The 1,992-nt window shown below is 49.8% G+C and overlaps 1 protein-coding gene across 1 annotated transcript; it reads right to left on the bottom strand.

The window, feature by feature from the left end:
* Positions 1 to 749: 749 nt before the first annotated feature.
* tcima (transcriptional and immune response regulator a) lies at positions 750 to 1,761 on the bottom strand. Its single transcript, XM_083904761.1, has one exon. The coding sequence runs from the start codon at positions 1,656 to 1,658 to the stop codon at positions 1,356 to 1,358; it is 303 nt and encodes a 100-aa protein (XP_083760887.1). The 5' UTR covers positions 1,659 to 1,761; the 3' UTR covers positions 750 to 1,355.
* Positions 1,762 to 1,992: the final 231 nt, after the last annotated feature.

The raw sequence follows: 1,992 nt of genomic DNA, 5'->3' as shown, positions 1-1,992 counted from the left end.
GTGTGTGTGTGTGAGGATGTGCAGCTTCTAAACCCTGCTAATGCTACTTAGAGAGTGAGCTCTTATCTGGAGAGCGAGGATGATTAACCACGCTGCAGCACGAGGAGATCACCACCACCTCCTCCTCCTCCTCCTCCTCCTCCTCCTCCTTCACCGACCCGAGCCAAACTGGTTCTCACTGGTCTGAGGAGGCACAAAGCCACTGTGAGGGGGAAACCACTTCCTCAGCTCTGTTCAAACGCTGCATCACAATAAAGGAGTGGCCTCACTTTTTCTGTTTTTACGACAAAACAAACAAACAAACAAAGATGATCTGAATCCTTCACTTTCTCTTTCTGGTGGTTGTTTCTCTCCCTGAGGTCTTTCCCTCTGTTTATCCACAAACACTGAGGTGCGTTTAGTGGCGAGTGTTGACGAGGCATTTATTCTTATGCCCAAATTTAACGACACCTTTGTGTCATTTCCTCAGAAGCTGCTCTTTTTTCACCTCTCGTTGACCCTAAAATGCTTCCCCTGCTGTGTTTTTATCTATATCCTGTGTCATTTTTTTACATTTTTTACCTGTCATCAAGTATCAGAATTGATCTATTATTAATTAATAACTTCCAATCTTTTTTTTTACCCTTGTGCTTCCATTGTTCCTCAGCACCTTTTGACTCTACTTTTGAAAGTTTTAAGAGGATTTATCACCATGGGAAACTGAAAACAAACATGTGTAATAATGACAAAAAAAAGGGTTTCAGCTTTTGTAGACAAGTCAATAATTTATTAGAAAAAGGACAACAGCATCATTTTTGGTAACAATGTCAACATCAGTGGCCACGAATGAGAAACTGTTCATATGACAAAGAGAATGTGAGAAACAAGGCATTCATGTTCAGGACAGGCATTCATGTAAAGGCTTCTTCTTCTTCTTCTTCTTCTTCTTCTTCTTCTTCGGGCACAATAAAGTCTCATGTTTGCAGCATCAACGAACAGCGCGAGACGCTCAGTGCTGCTGCTCCACAGTCACGCGCATCCCCAGGAATGCATTCGTGTATTCAAGTGTCACAAAGGTGCAGACGTGGACAAAGCCCAGCTTTTCATTATTCCCCACAGTCGCTTCTTTTTTAGCTCCAGACCAGACATGGGCTTCACTGCTGTCACCACAGCCGCTGCGTCATGCGCTCCAGGCGGCTTGGCACACTCCGGCGCGCCTTCACGACGCGCAACTTATCCCCGGGCGACAATGAGCCACCGCACCTGCGGCTTTTTTTTTTTCCTCAGTGTTTTCACGTTGGACTCACGCACACACGGAGCCCACACAGAGATTTCTTCGGCTTCGCTGCTCTTACTCCTGCAGCAGCTGAACGCGATCATCTCAGGTTGAGCAGCTGTCGCACCATGCCGGCGATCTGCAGGAACTTGTCCTTCTTGCGCTGCTTCAGAGCCATGAGAGCCCGGGACGTCGCCTCCGGGTCCTGCGTGTAGGAGTAGATGCTGCGCACTCGCTCCTCCGCCTTCATGTCGCCGGTTTTCTGGAAGAGCTTCATGAGCGCGTCCTGGTTCACGTTCTCGAAGATGTTGGCCACGGCTTTCTTGCGGTGCGCCGTGTCGAACTTGTTGCCGTGGACGGACGGGCTGACCCGGCGGCACTCGGAGGAGGCGTAGGTAGACATGTCGTGTCTTTGTTGTCTCCGGTGGACAGACGTAGATGGTCTTTGTGCGTCTCTGCTCTCAGAGTCTCTCCAAAGCCGCTGTGGATGAGCTGTGAGCTCTGAGTCCACGGAGCTGAGAGCTGGAGAAGAGAGTGAGGCAGAAGAGCTCAGTCCACGCGTATTTATAGAGGATTTGCTCCGCGTGGAGTGGACACACACACACACACACACACACACACACACACACACACACCCCTATAGTAGTGACGTCAGCAGTCGCGAAGCAGACACAGGCGCCGCCTCTCGTCTCCGGCGCACAGATCCGTCCACGCTGCTGCTGCTGCTGATGAAACCG

This window comes from Microchirus variegatus (assembly GCF_963457635.1).
Source record: "Microchirus variegatus genome assembly, chromosome: 18".
In the NCBI taxonomy this organism is placed as follows: Eukaryota; Metazoa; Chordata; class Actinopteri; order Pleuronectiformes; family Soleidae; genus Microchirus; species Microchirus variegatus.
Note: the sequence above shows the minus strand (reverse complement) of the source record. Positions and strands in the feature narration are given on the sequence as shown.